The sequence below is a fragment of the Phytophthora ramorum genome (assembly GCF_020800215.1).
Source record: "Phytophthora ramorum isolate Pr-102 chromosome Unknown Phyram_PR-102_s0001, whole genome shotgun sequence".
Taxonomy (NCBI): domain Eukaryota; phylum Oomycota; class Peronosporomycetes; order Peronosporales; family Peronosporaceae; genus Phytophthora; species Phytophthora ramorum.
The window spans coordinates 2,842,568-2,859,835 of record NW_027150647.1 but is presented as its reverse complement, the minus strand read 5'-3'; the positions used below and the strand labels follow the sequence as shown (position 1 = coordinate 2,859,835).

Sequence of the window (17,268 nt, the reverse complement as noted above, 5' to 3'; positions counted from 1 at the left end):
AAGTCAAAGACGCACTTGATCGAGCAGTCCGCTTTCACGGGGTTGAAGAAGCTCGATCGAAGAGCTCTTGCTGCACCTGCTGGTAGAAGATTTGCATGGTCCTCGGTTCAACCAGGCAGTCACGATGTTCAATGAAGTCTTGAGCATGTTGAAGCTGCTTGGAACTGGCACCGATTAGTAGCGAGCATGCTAGGGGACTACACACCGCTACCCCACTAAGCTGAAAGGTACTGTCGGAGTCCACGTGCATGTGAACCAGTCGTGATCCGACCGTGATACCACCGTCGGCACCATTTTCATCATCCTGCTGCGAGTCGCGTTGTCCCACAAGACCACCGTTGCGAACAATCTGAACCAGCGAGGTAAAAGGCAGTGACTCCAAGCTGTTCACAAACTCGTGCTTGGACTCTTGCAAAGGTGTCCCTAATGTCCAGCGCACAACCCCACCCCACAGTTGGAAGAGCTCGAGCAGTGTTTCTTGTGAAACGCTACGCGAATAGCACGTCGAGCGGCAAGTTTCGAGCTCAGTCACGGTCCACAGAGGCATCACCAGCAGCAAGGTGCGCATGGCATCGGATGGATCGTTTGTCGCCATCGAGTGTACTGGCGGAGTCATCGCGATGGTACGGGCCCGTATTTCAGGCCCAGTGAAGGCGACTTCGTCCGCCCACGTTGCGTCACACAGATACACTGTGCTGCGAGCAGCGAGCTCTTGCTGAAAGCTGGAGCCTCGGATGCCAACGGTGACATCACCGTCCGGCGCGATACGACCGAAGAACCCAGTCATGTCGAGCACGATCACTGGAGGTTTTTGCAGTCGTCGAAGGTGGCGTAGAACCCAGCTTAGGAAGCTTGTCTTGCCGGTGCCTGAGGACCCGGTGATCACGACGCGATGGCGCGGCACCTCCGGGTGGTCAACGAATGACATGGCCAGCAACAGGAGCGCTTGGTATGCTGGACGCACGTACAAACGTGATGGAGAAGCTTCGGTTGCTGTGTCGGCCAGCCACTTCACGCCTCGAGGAAGCTCGAGCACCGCTGGGCCAGCTGAGCCGGGGAGAATACCGCCGTAGCAGTACATTCGGCCGTTCTGGGGCTCCGAAGTCAAAGGGATCAACTCGGTCGTCGCCACCGCATCTACGAATCGCTGTATTGTCTCCGTGTTCACCACTGCCCGCATCGTAATGAAGTTTGAACGATTGGTTGGTTGATGTTAGTATGTGCCGGCGAATTCGAAAGTGAGAGAGGAGGGTGAACACAAAAACTTGGAGAGGAGCAACAAAGACTGGAATCCGAAGCGGAGACCGACATGGTCGGTAAGGGTCGTGCGCCAGCGGTCCCTCCGCTAAGACGCGTTTTGCTTGCCTCCGCATAGCAAATGCAACTGTAGGAACCTCAGCCATCACAATTCCAAAGCGTCCGGTGGTTGCGTGGTAACGCGAAGATCAAGAGCGTCCTTGTTTGCACAGCGTGTGTTGGTCCCGAGCGCAACGTAGCGCATGATGGGCAACTCGACCATCAAATGCCGGTCAATCGACAGTCACCGATCGCGCAGGACAAGATCAGCTCTGGCGCCAGCATGGAAGCCAAGATGATCTTCAACGTGCCAAGGTGATGCCGCCAACGGCGTCGATCCCTCATCGGTTTCGCCGTGCAGCTAAGCTCAGTGATATCCTGTGGTGGATACAGCAGCGCCTGGGTGAACAACTAGATCTTGCATCGCGACAGACAATTCAAACTGCTGTCGATCGCGCGAGTCTCGATGAAATATGCTGCGAGACCACTCCGCCTTCACTCTGTCGAAGCCGGATCGCTGCCGTCGAACAGCACCCAGCTCGTTGCCAGTGGTGCCACCTCCCCATCAACGAAAGCCTCGCGGATGACTGCTTGAGGAACACTTGCAACCCCTGTAGCTGCTCACGGAGCAAGTTGAAGCTGCACGCGTTCACGCTCTCTCATTGGTCGAATCAGATAGATACCGTCCAGATAACCGGTTTCACGGAAGTAGTCTATAAGATAGGTCAAAAACCTACTTCACGGAATATACTTGAATCCTTGGTTGCCACGCGAAGGCAATTACCACTCAGCGTATTCTACCTGCCTGTGCGACAGTCGCTATGAGTCGAGGACGAGGGCGCGGTCGCGTGCGCTTCGGTGGCAGCCGAGACTCGATGCTGGCTGACATAATGGACGAGACGCGCGAGGACTTGGGCCTCTCGCACACGCAGATGGAACAACTCCACGTATGTGTCACCTTCCATTCACTGCTCTGTTTATCCAATTGCTGACGACGTTTTGCTATTTTATTGATGCTGCAACAGGCGGAGGCTGGTGCATCGCTGTACCCGCCCCTGGAGCTGCCGCAGCCCGAGGCGTTGGCTGACCGTGAGGCGTATTTGATCCAGAGGCAGCGCATCTTGGCGCACAAGCTCGAGAGTTTGTATCACCCGTGGGAAGCGGACCCGGCAGGCCCGGACGCGGGCCGCAAAGCCTCGGACCCAGCATCTTTCGTGCACGTGACAGTGCCGGAGACGCAGAAGGCCAACGAAGTGTACGTGCCTGAGGAGCTACGTGCGAGCTCGCTCAATGGACTGCGCACGCCAGCGGCCGGAGGCTCCACGACCCGCGGCATCATACAGCCGCGCGCATTTGAAAACGTGTTCAAGTCGCTCGAGGCGCAGGAAAAGAAAATCGCAGCGGATAAGGCCAAAGCGGCTGAGCAGGATGCGGATGATGGAGACATGGACGACGCCGAGGAGGATCTGGGCGACGATATGAACGACTACACCTTCGACTACTACGACAGTGACGCAGTGAGCAATGACGGTGATGAAGAGGTGTTCTTTTAGATCATCTTGCGTGGGTTCTGTCGAAGACGCAGCCGTCTGCGCATGCGGCATGCTTTATTTATTTGCCCACCCCATCGCGAAGCGTGCTTGCGTACTCGCTGTCTGCGCACAAGCCGCACCACATAGACATCCTCGATTTACACTGAATACACGACACTTCCTGTTGTAGTAATTTTTACTATTCACACTGCGCGAAGTGAGCAACACGCTCAAGGAAAGCTACGGTAAACGTGTACGCAATGTTAAAGCGACCGCTACTCAAAATATGTTGAGCGGCGCTGCGAATTATCAATGGAGATCTTACTCGTGCTCCCCAGACAGCAGTGAGGCGCTAAGCGGGGCCAGTCGGTTCTCGTCCTGTGCTTCTTCCGTGACTGTCGTACCTTCCGGGTCAGCCGCAGTTCCGTCGGCGTTAAGCTCCGCACTCTTCTGTGCCAGGTTCGAGAGGGAATAGTTGTACATGACTGAATAGTTTGCCGGCGCGATAGGGAGCGGCTTTACCCGGCGAATGATCTCACCGGGTCGGGGCCGCGTGCGTGGCCGTCCCCGGGGCTTGCCTGTTCCGCGCTGCTTCTTCTTTGCCAACTTGGCGGGGCGCTCGCCATCTCCGTCTTCCTCCTTCACCGTTTGGTCATCTACAACAGAGTGGTCCTTGACCACCGCGCCAGGGTTCGACATGCCAGGCAGCATCCCAGGGAAGCCCGGCAGCAGCGGCATGGGCAGTCCATATCCCCACATGGGGAACTGTTGCTTGAGCGACTTCTCCGCCTCCGCCTTGGCTCGCGCAGCCACGTCCTTCTTTGGGGGGCGGCCGCGCTTGCGCTTCGGGATTTCTTCCAGGTTCAACGAACCACTGGGCGCTCCCGCCAGCATGCCAAAGCCGTCGGTGCCCACGAAAGGCGGCGTCAGTCCGAGCGACTCGGCGGTTGCTGGTTGATATGAGGGCGACGCCTCGTCGCCAGATGCAGCAGCCGTTGCAGACTCCGCCGCATCCGAAGCAGAACCAGCGTCCGCCGCAGCTTCTTCGGTCGCTGTCACGCCTGTGGAAGCCGTGGCCAGCGCCTGCTGCTGCATCGGCATCATGAGCGGGAACATGGGCATCATGAAGAGCGCGAGCTGCTGCTGTTGCAGGGCCTGGAGCTCGCTGGGGCTCATGTTCTGACTCAGGCTCTGGAGCTGCTGCTGCTGCAACTGGAGGAGCTGCAATTGCTGCTGCTGGAGCTGCTGCTGGAGAAGCGCCTGCTGCTGCTGCGCGAGTTCACCGCCCTTGGCGTCGCCCGGTGTGGATGGCTTACCATCGTCCGAGGGTGGCGTCATTCCGGTGTAGTAGCTGTAGCTGCGTTTAGCTCGAGGGGAGGGATTTCTTCCTGTCGTTGGCCGCCGTCCGGATTTTCAATCCAATAATGAGTGGAGAAGCGCAGCGGCCGGCGCGCGATTCGCGCAAAATGAAAAACCTCGCATAGGTTTTAGAAGCTGATATTCAGTGTTTTGGGCGCCTTGAAGCAAATATCGCCATGCGATTGGTGTAAATGTCGCGAGGTGGGCTATTGCGGTTGGTGGAATTTGAACTGGCTCATTTTAATGACCAATCGAAGTGGGTTGACGGCGACAAAGCCCAAAATAGTGCAGATTGGGTCGTTCAAGATCCGCGTGTTGGGTTGCGAAAGATCGCGACCAAGCTTGCAATCACTTCAAGCACACTCTGACTGCTGGCATTGCGGACTGTGCCGAGGGTATTGACAGCAGGCAGAGCATGTCGAGTCCTTCGACTGCATTCGATTTTAGCAACGTCACACACAACTAGCACGGACACAGGAGATTCGCTGTGCACAAAGCAAGTTTACCTGCGTAGCTGGTGCAGCTTTCGCGGAGTACGGTGTCGCGTTCAGCTCATGACCCAGAGGAGCAAGAATGCTGCACATAGTGCTGGCTCACATCGCCACAGTAGATTGTCCACGCCCTACAAAACATTTCATTGAGAGCAGCTCATACAAGTCGAAGTCAAGTGTTGATACCCTCGGCGAAGTTGAAATGACAAAGCACCAGAAATGTGTTTCTCGACGAATAGTACATAGTACATGTAGCAATCAATCTGTGAGGCGCCGACCAGCGTGCTGGTTGAGATGCAAAGTGGCAATGAAGGCAACCGTTGGACAGCAGCGGAGGAGGCACGTCGTCGCCAGCGCGCCAAGTCAACAATCCCGTAGCCGGGCAGCATCAAATCCCACGGCAATGCAACGGCCGGGTCGGGCTTTCTCTACAGAGATGGAGTCTGCTGTAGCCGCCACTGCCGATACGCTGTTCACTCGCTCATTCTCCAATTTGCCGGCCGTCGAGCACAGCACGAAAGAACGACTGAAGCAGCGCCGAGCTTGTCTCGACGATGGCGCATTTCGGTGTTTGTCGGTGGCACGTAGCCTTTCCGCGCCACCGAAGGTGCTGGCGGTCCCGGACGCCGCACTTTGTTGTCGGTAAGGGGTGGAGAGACCACCAGATTGAATACAAATCCGCCACTCTCCCCTGCAAGTAGCAACCATAAGTATCTTGCTTTTTGTATGCACGGCGCTGGTCTATCTCCTCCGCACGATACCTCATGTCTTTGTGCCGCTTGGCTGGCCCCCACCGCCAGACGAGCAGTCCTCAAAGAGCTCCTTCGGATCAAGAAACCCTGGGAATTCTGTAACTCGCCGCCATGAGCCTCATCCGCCAGTCCATGCGCGCCCTGAAGGCCGGTATGTGTCTCCCCTGCGTCGCCTCTCTCTGTGCACGCTTTCCGCACGCCCAACCGCCCAGTATTCGCCGAGATCTTGCAGTTTTTCTCACCTGAATGCCTCCCTCTCTGCAGTGAACTCCACGGCCGCCATCCGCCCCGCCGTCGCCCGGTTCTCCACCGACGGAAAGGTGCACGGCGTCCCCGTGCACAACACGCCCACTGAGGACGCGCAGGTCGTGATCCCGGAGGTGCACCAGACGCTCGAGTGGTGCCTGTCGTCGCCCCCTCCTATTCACCAGTTCGACGAGGCTCCGCTGGTCATTGAGACGTACGGCGACGTGGACCCGTACCACTAGAGCAGCAGCCTAGTGGCCCCGCTGCGACTTTGTTTGGCATGCATAAGTATGAAGAGTGGAGAGACCAGAGCAGGCGACTTTGCCTGCATGGAGGCTCCAAATTCCAGCAAAGACAACACACAATTTGGTAACTTTTTGCGAACATGCCACCTGATGTCTCGTTGGCTTCGGCCTGCCTTGTTGCATTCTTATTCACCAGGCAGGCAGAGGAACAATACGGGAAATACGTTTTCTCTAACAGAATTCTCTTCATCGAAACGAAGAAAGGTGATCTGACAACATGTGCGGCGTCAGCTAGCTGCTGTTGTGATGCAACCATGCCACGGAGCCCAGCCGTCGAACGAACAAATTCTGTCTACCGCCGCCAGGTTTCTTTGATGAGCTGCATGTCCGCGAGGTCGTCGTTAATCATGTTCGTCAGGTGCTCCAGCCCCTGTCGCTGCTTATCCATAAACTGCAACATGCAAACAGAACGCAAAGTAATGATCAGACCACCGGAAACCAGCTTCACCCATCAAACCTACGCACCTCATAGACTCGCTGCAAGTCCTGTGGGCTCAGTTGGCTTGTCGGAGGAGGCTGTGTCTCCTTCTGAACACGCTCCAACGAGACGGCGTCATTGAGTCGTGCCTTGTACTGGCCCGGCGAGTCCAGCAACGTCTGCAGCTTCTTCAGTGCCATTCTGCATTTCGATCGAAGCACAATGAGTTAGTTCCTGTGATACAAAGAACGAGTTGTCACCGGCAGCAACGTACGCTAACTGCATCTCTTCGCGCTGAAGAGGCTTGCCGTAGTTCTGCAGCAGCTCGATGTCCCGCATAACCTTCACGAGTGCGTGGAAGAGCTGGACGTGTTCGTGGCGGCACTTCTCAAGCTTTTCCTCTGTAGTCCGCGTGTGCTTATCCATTTCATTAAGTTGCTCGCGCAGGTCGTCCGTGTACTTGTTGTACTTCTCAGCATGCTCCTGCTGAGCCTTGATACGCTTGAGCAGGTTGTCAAACCCCAAGATGGGTACGGGCGCGCAGTTGAGCGGATCCGGGTTGTCTAGCTCAGCCTGGTTCCACAGGCGTTCGCTAATGTGTGGTGGTCGAACGTACAGGTGTCGCTGCGTCGGGTCCACGGTGTTGTACATGAGGAACTTGAAGCGCGACTGTGCTGGGTCCTGGTACGCCGCCTTAACTGTGTTCAGCTGAGCGACCGAGGCATCTGCACCTAGAATAATAGGGGCCGGGGCCGTCGAAGCCGCAGGCGCTGCGCCAAAGGCGGAAGGTGTCGCACCGGGCGTGGTGGTGCCAAAGCCACCACCACCAAAGAGCGACGATCCTGTTGCTGCAGTCGCTCCAAATGCACTCGTACCAGTTGCAGTTCCAGTGCCAAACCCGAAGCCAGTGCCAGCAGGTTTCGCGGCTCCAAAGCCAAAGCCAGTGTTCGGCGTACCAGCCGCCGCAGGTTGTCCAAAGAGCGAAGGCTTGGCTGCTGCAGTCCCCCCAAACCCGAAAGACGACGTCGTACTAGCCGCAGGGGCAGTGCCCCCAAAGCTAAAGCCTGTGCTTCCAGCAGCCGGAGCTGCGCTTGCTCCTCCAAAGTTGAAGCCACTCGACGCAGCAGGTGCAGCAGGGGTTCCTCCAAAACCGAACCCACTGCTACTAGCAGCAGGAGCTGCGTTGGCCCCTCCGAAACTGAATCCAGAGCTGGCAGCAGCGGGCGTTGCGCCGAAGGAGAAGCCTGATGAGGCCGCCGGAGCAGCCGCAGGTGCTGCACCGAAGCCGAAGCCCGCGGATCCACCAGCGGGGGCTGCAGACGTCGCAGCTCCTCCAAAATTGAAGCCGCCAGCCGCCGGTGCCGCCGCTGGAGCTGCCGGCGTCGCGCCAAAACTGAAGCCGCCGGACGCCGCGGGCGCAGCTCCGCCGAAGTTGAATCCACCGGCCGCCGGCTGTGTCGCTCCTGTTGTAGCTCCGAACATGGCTGTGTCTATTTAATTTGTTCCTGAAAGATCACAACACAAGAGTGTGAGGAAGGAGCAATCACGACAGGTTTAAGAGAGGTTTCTGCTACTTCTAGAGGCAGTTGGAGATCAGTAAACATCTCGTTGTGTGCGTCTGTGTCTCCTCTATTCGGTTATAGCAACAACAGAGCGACTAGTACCTGTCAGCGGCGCAGGGGGCGGCTTCCAGACGGCGATGTAGAGACGCAGAGAGACTCGCTCTTCCGCTCAACCTCTGGATGCTTGGCGCGCACTCTCGATCGAATACGAATTTACTATTAGTTGAAATTACGCATTTAGTAGCCAATCAGAAGCTCGTTTTTCGCCCGCATAAGTACGAGCGGATCCATCATGTCATTCTTCAGCTTCAATAGAAGAGCTCGGATGACGACGGCGACGACGGAGCGCGAGGCTCCGGTGGCGGTTCCAGCGATAAAATGGCGTGTGGGGGAGCGGCAAGTGCCTCGCTCACGTCACGACCTGGCGCCGCGCGGGTTAGCAACGAAGGAGACGCATCCGTTGGCTCTTGCAACGGCGGTTTCCACTCTGGAGCAGACAGACCTAATTGATACGCAAGCTGCAGTGGTCACTTTCGCGGCTTCAGGACTTGGAGACTCGTTCTCAAAGAGAAGCAGTATCGGCGGTACGTCTCCGGGGCTCGTGGTGCTGCAAGATGGAGACGTGGACCCTCTAGGAGTCCTCGGGTCGTCAGGGGGCGTGAAATTGGTTGGAGCGGAGGCTGGACACTCCAAAATGACGTCAAGTGACGTGGTGGAGGCCCGTAGAAGTGGCGACAAAGGTGCTGCAATGCAGGATACCGTCAAGTACAAATGGAAGGAGCATACGGACAGATTGTTGGCCAAGTACGCCGACCACACGTTCAAGATCAAGGCGAGCATGCTGGAAGTGAGCGACCTGGAGAACGACATCTCGTTCGCTCCGAAAAGTGACTACCAGAAAGCAGAAGACCCGACAGAGGCCTCGGTGATCAAGAAGACGCGCACACGACTGGAGCAGCTCGAGCGTGACCCTAGCAACAATGGTCCGTCTGCTGAGCAAGACGAGCAAACCATTGAAATCTCGCAGAGTCAATATGTGGCCAAGGTGAAGGAGATGCAAAAGAGACTCATTGCAAGCTGGGAGCAGAATCACAAAGTGGAAGCGCTACGCATTACCATCAAGTGCGTGAAGCTGCTTGCAGACACCGACACGTCGCCTCAATTGTATCCGTGTGTGTTTGTGCTGGTGAGTGAGGTGTTGGACACCTTTGGCAAGCTGGTGTTCGACCGTATTCACACGCGCGCGTCCGAGGACGAAAGCGGTCAGCCTCTTCCTGAGCCACTGGGCGAACATTTTCTGAGCACGGATGTCAATATCCAAGCCTCCGAGACGTGTCGCAACTGGTTTTACAAGACAGCTTGTATCCGAGAGCTTCTTCCCCGAATGTACGTCTTCTGCATGGAAAAGTTACCATAATGTCGTGTTCTGATAACTGCGCCTGTTGTATATCCAGTTACATTGAAGTGGCGTTGCTCGGATGCTATCGCTTTCTCTGTGATGGGGAGTACCCGCAGATTGTAGCGCGGCTTTCAAACATGATCAAGTATGACGTCTTGTGCTATCGATTTTGTTGTGGAGACAAAATGATATGTCTAATGTTCTGGTCGTTGTACATGTATGTAATCGTTGCAGAGGCGTTGGAGAACCGATGGTCGCGTTATATGCACGCCTGTACCTGGCGTTAACCAGTTCGGAGCCGCTGGGCACTTCCTCGCCGGCAGAGCAGACACTCGTAGTGAGCAGTAGTCTGTTCGACTACTTTTACGCGTTCAACTGGTTCAGGCGAAACAAGCTGGAACACTGGCTACTCACACACAACATGGAGTACGGCGAGTATTTGGCGTTGCACTCGCCCGCGGTGGAGTGGCTTGTTAAATGTGCGGCCCCAGGGGCCACTCAAGACACGTTTGACGCGCTGGTGGTGCACTACCAAGAATATTCTGACAGCTCCATGGTACTCAAGCACCTGTGCGAGTGCTTTGGTGCCCGGTTTTACGCTTCGACGCCCACGGAAATGTTGGAGCTCATTCGCACGGCATCTCCCTCTCTCGTTTCCAAGTGTCATTTGTACAGTCTCGTGGCAGTGCAGCTCAGCAGTGTGCCAGCTATTGCAGAGAACGAACCAGGTGGGAAGCTGCAGTTTTTGAACGATTCCTGGTCGTCTATCACTTCTCAAGAAGACATCACGCAGTACATGGAATGCGCGGCAGCTTACTTGAAGCTCATTGTGGCTCATTTTTCGGTACGGAATGTGTTGGCAATGAAGGTATTGGATTGCGAAGGTTGATGTACATGTACTTGTCTTTGTTTTCGACAGCATCGAGAAGCTCTCATCCTGCTTAAGGATGTTGTGCGACACCTGAACGCAGCCACCCCTGAGGAACTCACGGCGAAAACTTACAACCTGCTTGGCGCTCTCATTGAAAACGTTGTCTTCGGAGCCAAACAGTATTACGAGTTCTTTTCGAAGCTTATTCCCTCTACACCTTTCCTGGTAAGCCCACAAAAACGCCATCTATGCTGCTTTCGGGTGCTAACCACAACAGCTTTGACCGTGTTCAGGCTTTAATGGGCATGTTTAAGCGTGAGTCGAGCGTGGATGTGGCGAAGAAGGTCTTGCGAGCCTTTGTTGGAGGCAGCATGAAGAAATCGTCCAGCCAGTCCGGTACCTTGCGACTCCATGTAGTGGGTCCCGAGGCTGCCGTGGCGCACACACTTTTGGTTGTATGCTGTCGCGTTCATGATGCGCTTGACTCACTTAGTACTGGCTCCGAACGCGGTGAAGCTATCCGTGATATCTCGGCATTCATCACGCGGCTTGGATACGTAAGCGATACCGCAAGTGAGCGTGCACAAGACGAAGAGCAGGAGGCGCTGCTTATGCTTTATACAGACTGCCGTCGCGCATTTTACAAGCTGGAACCAATCAAGATGTTGCTCTCCACAATGGTTCTTCGGCTAGCGATGCACGTTCACAAGCGAATCGGTGGCGGCATTGCGTCCGTCATCGGAGGAAAGAAGCGAGTGCATGCCCGACGAAACTTCATTCAATCGTGTCTGGCGTTTGCACACATCACGATTCCGTCAATCGAGGCCCCGCTTGAAAAACTGCAGCTCATGGCGTCTGCAGCGAATGTGGCGCTGGTGACAAACTGCATTCCGCAGATGGATGCACTCGTCAAAGCTGTGATTGTGCTGCTCGCAGACCTCGACCCGAGTGCTATTCAATCTGTTGATGGGGCCGACGACTCTGATTCGATGACTTTCCATACCTCAAGCCGTGCTGTTGCTGTCGGACTGTTCGGAGCAGTAGGCAGCAACACCAGGGGCAGTTCTGTTGATCGAGTCGTGCAAGTGATCGCCCAGCTGATGAGCGTGTTGGTGTACGCTCCATCGCTGAACGACGAAGACGCGTTCTACTTTGTGACTGCGCTGCGCAAGGCTGTATTGGAGCGAATGACGTGGGTACCACCGAGTTCGTCCTCCGTGTCGCGTCGACTCGAAGCAGCCGTCGCTCGTGTGCGTGTTCTGCTGATGTTTGTTCAACTGTATACGCTGTGGGGGCAAAGGTCTCTTCCAGGTCGGCTGGACGGCGTGGACTCGAACGACGTGCTGTACGGTGGCGACGACGCTTTCTACAACGAAGTGCAGTCGCGCTTCAGCTCAACGATCGAGGAAGTGGCGCGAGAGATTGAATCTCTGGGTGAGAGCAATGACAACACAGAGAGTGCTGCGTCTGGGCGGGTAGTGGCCACGCAGGTTGAGCTGATGCTGGACTTTGTCAACTTGGTGGTGCCTGTGCTCGAATACGGCGAATCTCGCCTGACCACCGCAGACTCTTTCAAAGCGGAGGAAATTGCCAGCGGTAGAAGTGGCAGTCGGCGGCGCAAGAAGCCTCGCTCGGGTGCGGCATTGGTGCGCAAGTGCATGGTGTACAGCCACGAAAAGGTGCAGTCGCTGAGGCAGATCACAGCAAGGGAGGCGCCCAGTACTCAGGTGCAAATGGCCAAGTGGGTTTGTCGCTACTTTGATAGCACGCGTGCATGCGTTGCGGAGTTCATGCAGGACATGGCCAAGCGCCCTGCAGGCTTTCGGCTGGATGCGAGCTGTCAACAGGCCGTCCAGGCGCTCGCGGAGGCGCTCGACAGCTTGGCTCTCTAGCGGCCATCGCAGCCTCAAGGTACTACACCCATATGCATGCAGGACAATACAGCGTCATTGCCATCGTCATCACAATGCGTGGAATTGCCGCGTTCGAGTGAGCAAACACCTTGCGGCAGTTGCCTCCCAGATTGCTCGAGATGGCTAGCGCCAAATTCTGTGTCACCGAATACCACATTCGGACCACCGAAAAGTTCAACTTCAATGAGTGCCTCTTCAAGATCCTCGTGCATACAAAAACCAAGTGAACGGCCGTTACAAAATAACGGACGCCCCTTCCACCCAAGTGCAGCACAGACAGCGCCAGCCCGCTGTCTGTTGCTTTCATTCTCCAATTTCCAGCTCACAGCTCAAGCTCCCAAGTTCCTCTACAGCCAACACCAAGTACTCCATCAATCATGGGCAAGGGCAAGGATAAGAAGGAAGAGAAGACCGCCGCCAAGGACGGTGAGTCACGGCACTGCTGCTACGCTGCTAGTGTGAACACAAAACACTGACGTAGCTTTTGTTGTGTGTGTATTGAGCAGCTCCCAAGGAGGAGAAGGGCGGCAAGAAGGGCGGCAAGAAGGGAGGCAAGAAGTAACGACGCTCCACCCCCATCGAGGCCTTACGGGTCTGCAGCTTATAAGCCATGCCTAGAGGCCTAGACACCAGTCGACGCCTCATGAATTAAAACATGATATTCATGCATCATCATTCTCCTTTTGGTTCGCTCCATCTTCTATATAAATAGTTAGCACAGGACGCTTTAGCTTTGTTGAGGGTAAGTCTCTTGCTCGATTTAAAGCCCCAGTACACTCCTACACTTCCTCGGCATGACGGAAGATGCAAGAGCTGCCGACACACCGTTGGGTAGATACCGCCTGAGGACGCATGAGTTGGCACCCGTGCTACTGCCGAAAGCTCGAGCGCTGTCCTTGCCATCCCCAACCAGTTCAGAGCGGAAGGAGTTCACTGCCGTGCTGCCTCCTGCGAGACCGCGAGGATCGATTACGCGAGTGAGTTCTCCTTGTCGCGGTCGCACCAGACTCGAGTCGGTAGCGTTCGATCCTTTCAGCGACTCCGAGAGCTTTAAACTGCTGCTGCAGAACCCAGAGGCTAGTAGCGCTCGAAGAGGAGATCCGAGAGCAGTGTCGGCATTTCGGCATTGGCTGTCTCAGAGCTTCCCACAGCTTCTGCATACGCTTCAGGCGTTGGGCATGACCAAGACTCAGTCAGCAGAGAGCTTTGCAGAAGCGTTTGCCGAACATAACGAGCCAAGTACCAATGAATGCAGAAGCCCATTCGATGAGACCGAAGAGGAGGGGGCCGACGTTGCAGAAGACGAGCTGACAGTTGATAGCGAGGAGTGCTGGAGACTCATGCTCCGACACGCGATCGTGTTGTCAGCCACACCTAGTGAGACTCTTACGCTCCAGAATGTTACACCTGCCGAAAGCGTGTACTTCCTGCTCAACGGCCACTGCGAGCTCTCGTTCCGACCAGATCTCGTGCGAGACGGCAAGCCGCCGTCGACTACGTCAAGTTTGCCGCGGATGTCAGCCATAACTCTCGCATGCAGTGACCGTCCGATCATGCATTTACGAGAACTCGCGGCTGGTGATTGCTTCGGTCTTGATGCGGCCGCGTTTGGATTTGAGTGCCATATTTCGACAGCGACGGCGGGCAAGGCACGACAGCGTAACTCCCTTGGTCTGCGCGAACTAGCCCTCACCTACGTGCTTTGTCTACCGTACACAGTCGTCCAGCAGCTCCAACTCCTTCAGCGCCGACACCACGACAATAGCGATCGACTGCCACCTGCTTTCCCGTACTCGTTTCCAACTGAAGCGGAGGTGTTTCTGCGCAACACGTTCCTCTTTCGCGCTATGACAGACTCGTCTCGACGCTTTTTAGCAGCACACTTGCACCAAGTGGTTGTTGCGCAGCAGGAGTATCTCTTTACGCCGGGCCAGCCTGTTCGAGTGTTTATCGTGATCAGCGGACAGCTCACCCTCGGAGATCCGCGCGAAAAACACACTGGGGCGCGTAAGGAAGCAGATCTGGAGCTGGAGCTTCTGCAGGCTCACGACTCGGTTGGGCTCGCGGAGGTATTGTGCTTGGCACCATCGTTTGAGCGATACTGCGCTGTGACATCAGCAAACGGCGCGCGAGCCTACGCTCTACCTTCGACGGCGCTGCTCATGGTGCTGGCACAAGAGTCCTCGTCACTCAAGCTGGTTCACGAATGGATCTCTCATCGAAATTCCTGGTTCGAGCTGCGCAGAGCCACAGCGTTGGCTCAACGCAAAAAACTGGTAGTTGAAGACGCCCAACACGTCGTACGGCTAACGTTGGCAGCTCAGCGACGCAGTAAGTTGACGTGTTCGCGCTGCGGCTGGACAGGGCATTCATCAACTTCATCGTCCTGTATGCGCGTCAACGTCTTCGTCGACAACTCCGGAGCTTCGCTGTCTTCTCGACTGGATACGAGAGAAAGAAAGTCACGGGAAGGTAGCCGAGCAGCAAGACGACAGGAACAAAAGTCTCATAGCTCGCGCTGTTCCGAGATCATCGAGGTACCCACCGTCGCCCAACCACTGTCTCCAGCCACTCCAACTAGTCCTACATGTAGCAGAACACACCCGCATCGAAGGCTACAGGTCGACTCAATAGCTCTCCGAGCGCTACGGATATCAACGATATCCATGACTGAGCACCTTCCATCCAACGAATCGGTCGACCGTGACGAAGAAACTCGGGACGGACAGTTCACAATCACGCGAGCTGCTTCAATTAAAAGCACCAAGGATGACACCGTGCGGAGTTGTGCGCTAACACAATCACTCCAACGACTCGAGGCAGCGCTGCAACAAAATAAAACACCGCCTGTGACACCAAGGCAGAAGATGAATAGCAAGATTCTTCACGTAAGTCCATGATTTACCTGCCCCGATCTGGTCACACAGCTATCTGCGTCGTCGCTTCCTATTGCTCCTCTTGGACTTCCGAGAATTGCTCTTCTTTTGCTTTCCCAGCGCCCCCTTGAGGGGCTCGAAAACGCTTTGACCGAGACCGAAGTGCTTGTCTTCATTGTATGCTGCCCCATGCAATTGGTGCAGATGCCGACGGTGGTAATACACAATCGGAATAGCTGGGATATAGCGTGGCTCATCGGACTCACTCTTTGGGAACGAGGCGCCAGCAAGGTTGTCATCACCAGGAAACTCTGTAGTCGGGTTTTGCACAGTGAACACGTCAACGAGGGAGTCCTGGGCGGCTTCGGCGAGCTCCTCTTTTTCTCGCTTCCGCTCCTCAGCGTCGCGATCGAACACGTCAAGGTGCAGCTCGTTGTCGGTAATCAGACGAAAACCTGCAGGGTACATTGCCCCGGGCCATGTAGTGGAAAATTGCTCCTCCAGCACGTGCAAAGCCCCGCTCGTGGAAACAGCTAGCACACTGTGTCTTGTGCGGTCCCAAGCTAGCGCCAACACACCATCTTTAACACCCACATTGTGCTGAGCCGTTGTCTTGCCTAGAGCGGAGGCGCGATGCCACGTGAACAACCCGTTTTCACCAACGTGCCGGTGACGCACTACCGGTGTACCAACCACGAATTCCTCGCCGCCGCTAAAGCAACAGACAGCCCAAGGCGCACGCACCGCACCAGTCGAGTGGAGGGCCAGCTCGCGCAATCCTAGCGGATGCTCCTCGGTAGCAGCCGTGGCTGCTTCAGTTGATCCATTGCCTGTGTTGGCTGTTTCTGCAGTAACGCTTGCGTCCAGTGCGAACTCGTGTATCCCCTTCGAGCTCGTGAGTAACAGCGCGGTCTCGCGCAAATTCACACACAGATCCACGAACTGGACGATCACATTGAGCATGAGGGTGTCGAGACACTGCAAAGTGTCAGCGTCCAGTACTGCCAGCGTGGATTTCGACGTGGCACAGTAGATGCGTTTCCCGGAACGTCCAAATCGTGCACAGGACGCAAGTACGGGGTGGCGTGAGTTGCTCTGTGGTGTTGGCTGTGTGAGCTGAGGGTTTTCCAGCGGAACATTTTCCAGCTCCGTGCGCTGGCCGGAGCCCACGTCCAGCAGTACCGGCCGAGAGTTCCAGAAACTAACAACTACGAGCTTTGGGTCGTGAGGGTGCGCACTTAGCGCAGTGATCGCTCCATCAAAGCGAAAAGCCGAGACCAGAGTAGCCGCCTCCACGTTCCACACACACAGCCTTGCTCGCCTTGTCGACTTCTCCTCACAGCCAGCAAAAAGCCACTGGGAGTCGCACGACCACGCACACTGGGAGACCACCTTAAGCGCGGTCTTAACGACCCGCAGATCCGACAGCATTAATACAGCTCCACCTCCTGATGTATCCGCTTCGTCCTCCGTCTTGGTTTCTTCGCTCTCATCGTGGGTATTGTCCTCTGCTTCATCTTCCTCCGTAGCCACGTCCTCCTCCACTGACGCAGCATCTTCCATCCTCTCATCTTCCTCATCTTCCACCGACGCGTCGTCGTTCTCCACAGACCCCTCCGCATCACCTGCATCTGCTTTAGTCTTCTTGGCCCCGTTAGCAGCTTTGGCAGCGGAACCTGCTTCCCCATTCACCTTCTCACCAGTAGGAGACCCCACCACCGGCAACGCAATGAGCGTCGGGTCCAATTCCCGTGTGATCACGCGGATCGTCGTATTATCCCAGATTATCACGCGGCCGTCGCGCTCGCCCACAGCCATGAGCGTCTGCGAGGCGTTGAGCGCCAGACAATTGGCCTGCTGCGTGTTCTCGAGGCAGCTCCAGGCTGACGTCGGGCGAGACAGCAGGTGCTTCTGCAGGTAATCGTCGTCTTCTATATCATCCATGTACACCACCTCGTTGCCGGGCTCTGGTGTCCCGTTCTCGGCGTTAGAGGCGGTGGCGTCCACTGCAGTTTGGGGTATCTCGCCTTCCGCGGCCGATTGCCCAGCTTCTACGGGAACATCAGCGTTCGTAGCGACACCATTCGGCGCACAAGACGCAGTAGAAGCCGCTTGGACCAGCTGCAGGCGACGGCGCTCCTCCTGCTGCCGCTCCTCGGCGTGCACGACGCGCCTCAGCGCCTGGTTCCACATCAAACAAGCGACTGCCTAAAATTTGGGCTGTTTTCCACTTCTTGGAAATGACCCA

At 56.0% G+C, this 17,268-nt stretch overlaps 8 protein-coding genes across 8 annotated transcripts; 4 read left to right on the top strand and 4 right to left on the bottom strand.

Annotated features, from left to right (window-relative positions):
• Positions 1-34: 34 nt before the first annotated feature.
• KRP23_620 (uncharacterized protein) lies at positions 35-1,180 on the bottom strand (the record flags this gene model as incomplete). Its single annotated transcript, XM_067891133.1, has 1 exon — positions 35-1,180. The coding sequence occupies one exon, from the start codon at positions 1,178-1,180 to the stop codon at positions 35-37; it is 1,146 nt and encodes a 381-aa protein (XP_067751182.1).
• Positions 1,181-2,117: 937 nt separating this feature from the next.
• KRP23_619 (uncharacterized protein) lies at positions 2,118-2,849 on the top strand (the record flags this gene model as incomplete). The annotated part of the gene is made up of 2 exons (XM_067891122.1): positions 2,118-2,243; positions 2,322-2,849. The coding sequence occupies 2 exons, from the start codon at positions 2,118-2,120 to the stop codon at positions 2,847-2,849; spliced, it is 654 nt and encodes a 217-aa protein (XP_067751181.1).
• Positions 2,850-3,149: 300 nt separating this feature from the next.
• Positions 3,150-4,166, bottom strand: KRP23_618 (uncharacterized protein; the record flags this gene model as incomplete). Its single annotated transcript, XM_067891111.1, has 1 exon — positions 3,150-4,166. The coding sequence occupies one exon, from the start codon at positions 4,164-4,166 to the stop codon at positions 3,150-3,152; it is 1,017 nt and encodes a 338-aa protein (XP_067751180.1).
• Positions 4,167-5,541: 1,375 nt separating this feature from the next.
• Positions 5,542-5,918, top strand: KRP23_617 (uncharacterized protein; the record flags this gene model as incomplete). The annotated part of the gene is made up of 2 exons (XM_067891100.1): positions 5,542-5,581; positions 5,695-5,918. The coding sequence occupies 2 exons, from the start codon at positions 5,542-5,544 to the stop codon at positions 5,916-5,918; spliced, it is 264 nt and encodes an 87-aa protein (XP_067751179.1).
• Positions 5,919-6,273: 355 nt separating this feature from the next.
• KRP23_616 (Nuclear pore complex protein Nup54) lies at positions 6,274-7,881 on the bottom strand (the record flags this gene model as incomplete). The annotated part of the gene is made up of 3 exons (XM_067891089.1): positions 6,274-6,372; positions 6,447-6,600; positions 6,674-7,881. The coding sequence occupies 3 exons, from the start codon at positions 7,879-7,881 to the stop codon at positions 6,274-6,276; spliced, it is 1,461 nt and encodes a 486-aa protein (XP_067751178.1).
• A 405-nt stretch (positions 7,882-8,286) lies between these two features.
• On the top strand, positions 8,287-12,123 carry KRP23_615 (VPS35 endosomal protein-sorting factor-like; the record flags this gene model as incomplete). The annotated part of the gene is made up of 5 exons (XM_067891078.1): positions 8,287-9,347; positions 9,416-9,505; positions 9,595-10,204; positions 10,280-10,456; positions 10,525-12,123. The coding sequence occupies 5 exons, from the start codon at positions 8,287-8,289 to the stop codon at positions 12,121-12,123; spliced, it is 3,537 nt and encodes a 1,178-aa protein (XP_067751177.1).
• Positions 12,124-12,938: 815 nt separating this feature from the next.
• Positions 12,939-14,454, top strand: KRP23_614 (uncharacterized protein; the record flags this gene model as incomplete). Its single annotated transcript, XM_067891067.1, has 2 exons — positions 12,939-14,342; positions 14,425-14,454. 2 exons carry the CDS (start codon positions 12,939-12,941, stop codon positions 14,452-14,454), a joined length of 1,434 nt encoding a protein of 477 aa, XP_067751176.1.
• Positions 14,455-15,071: 617 nt separating this feature from the next.
• On the bottom strand, positions 15,072-17,213 carry KRP23_613 (Retinoblastoma-binding-like protein E; the record flags this gene model as incomplete). The annotated part of the gene is made up of 1 exon (XM_067891056.1): positions 15,072-17,213. One exon carries the CDS (start codon positions 17,211-17,213, stop codon positions 15,072-15,074), a length of 2,142 nt encoding a protein of 713 aa, XP_067751175.1.
• Positions 17,214-17,268: the final 55 nt, after the last annotated feature.